Consider the following 1,522-nt stretch of genomic DNA (forward strand, 5'->3'; position numbering starts at 1 on the left):
TCGAGACACTTGTTTTCTTAATAAACCCCATGTGGAACTAATCAGGAGACCCATTGGAATTCCTTTCATAAACAGCCACTGTTGGACCTCAAGTGGATTGATCTGACACCGCAAGAAAAAACAATTAACCCAAGGAGAGTCTCTGTCTCGCCTGGGTGAGTCCAAACAAAACCACAATGACGTCTGAGGCTGATGCACACAGCTGAATATGTTAAAGCGCATGGGGCCTGATATGCTTAGTTATCCCCTTGTATCAGCTTCCTCTGCCCTGCTCTGGGGCTTGCACGTTGTCATGATATTCAGAAGTATCCCTGTGACTGCCTGTCCAAAGAACTGCCATTGCATGGAGAAGAATGGCCTGACCGTGGTTCAGTGCCTGTCTCGCAACCTGGACAAAATCCCCTCCGATATTCCGAGTGACACCGTGGTCCTGTTGCTAGCGTCAAACCACATTACCAAGATCCCCAATGACGCCTTTAATGACCTCCACCGGCTCCAGGAGCTGGACCTGTCCAACAACGCCATCGAGACCGTGGACACTGCAGCCTTCCAGGGGGTATGGGACAGCCTTCGGGTCCTGGACCTCTCCAACAACCGCATCCAAAGCGTGCCCAAGGAGGCGTTCGCCAAGCTCCGAGCCAAAATCAGCCTTTCCAACAACCCCTGGCACTGTGAGTGTACGCTGCAGGAGGTTCTGAGGGAACTGAGATTGGACCCTGAGACTGTGAACGAGGTGAGATGTCACACGGCGGTGCAAGAAGAGTACGCAGGGAAGCCCATAATTCAGGTGCTCGACTCGGGCATTAATTTCTGCAACTTTCACCACAAAACCACAGACGTGGCCATGTTCGTCACCATGTTCGGCTGGTTCGCCATGGTGATTGCGTACGTCATCTACTACGTGCGACACAACCAGGAGGACACAAGGAGACACCTGGAGTACCTGAAGTCCCTACCCAGCAGCTCCCAGATCAAGGACTTTGATACCATCAGCACAGTTCTCTAACAGGCCCAACTTAGCAAAAGGGGGTACTGGGTTTGAGTGTGTGTGTGTGTGTGAGAGAGAGAGAGAGAGAGAGAGAGAGAGAGAGAGAGAGAAAGAGAGAGAGAGAGAGAGAGAGAGAGAATATAAGAGTGTGTGTGTGTGTGTGTGTGTGTGTGTGAGAGAGAGAGAGAGAGAGAGAGAAAGAGAGAGAGAGAGAGAGAGAGAGAGAGAATATAAGAGTGTGTGTGTGTGTGTGTGTGTGTGTGTGTGTGTGTGTGTGTGTGTGTGTGTGTGTGTGTGTGTGTGTGTGTGGTAGTGGGAATGAACTTGAAACAGAGAGAGAGGGAGGGAGGATGGCACTTTGAGTGAGTAGGAGGTGAGTTTTTTTATTTTTCTGGGTTTGTCATCGGATTCATCTTTGGAGGGATGATGGGTTCGGCAAAATTGATGTGAACTGAACTCTCGTCTCAGTGTGACTGATTGTCTGTATGTACTCAGAAGACAGTAGGTAGGACATATCATGGATAAACCCGCTGC

The 1,522-nt window shown here is 50.1% G+C and overlaps 1 protein-coding gene across 1 annotated transcript; it reads left to right on the plus strand.

Moving 5' to 3' along the window:
• Positions 1–232: 232 nt before the first annotated feature.
• lrrc3 (leucine rich repeat containing 3) lies at positions 233–1,006 on the plus strand (the record flags this gene model as incomplete). The annotated part of the gene is made up of 1 exon (XM_084452032.1): positions 233–1,006. One exon carries the CDS (start codon positions 233–235, stop codon positions 1,004–1,006), a length of 774 nt encoding a protein of 257 aa, XP_084308158.1.
• Positions 1,007–1,522: the final 516 nt, after the last annotated feature.

Source organism: Borostomias antarcticus (genome assembly GCF_949987555.1).
Source record: "Borostomias antarcticus genome assembly, chromosome: 17".
Taxonomy (NCBI): domain Eukaryota; kingdom Metazoa; phylum Chordata; class Actinopteri; order Stomiiformes; family Stomiidae; genus Borostomias; species Borostomias antarcticus.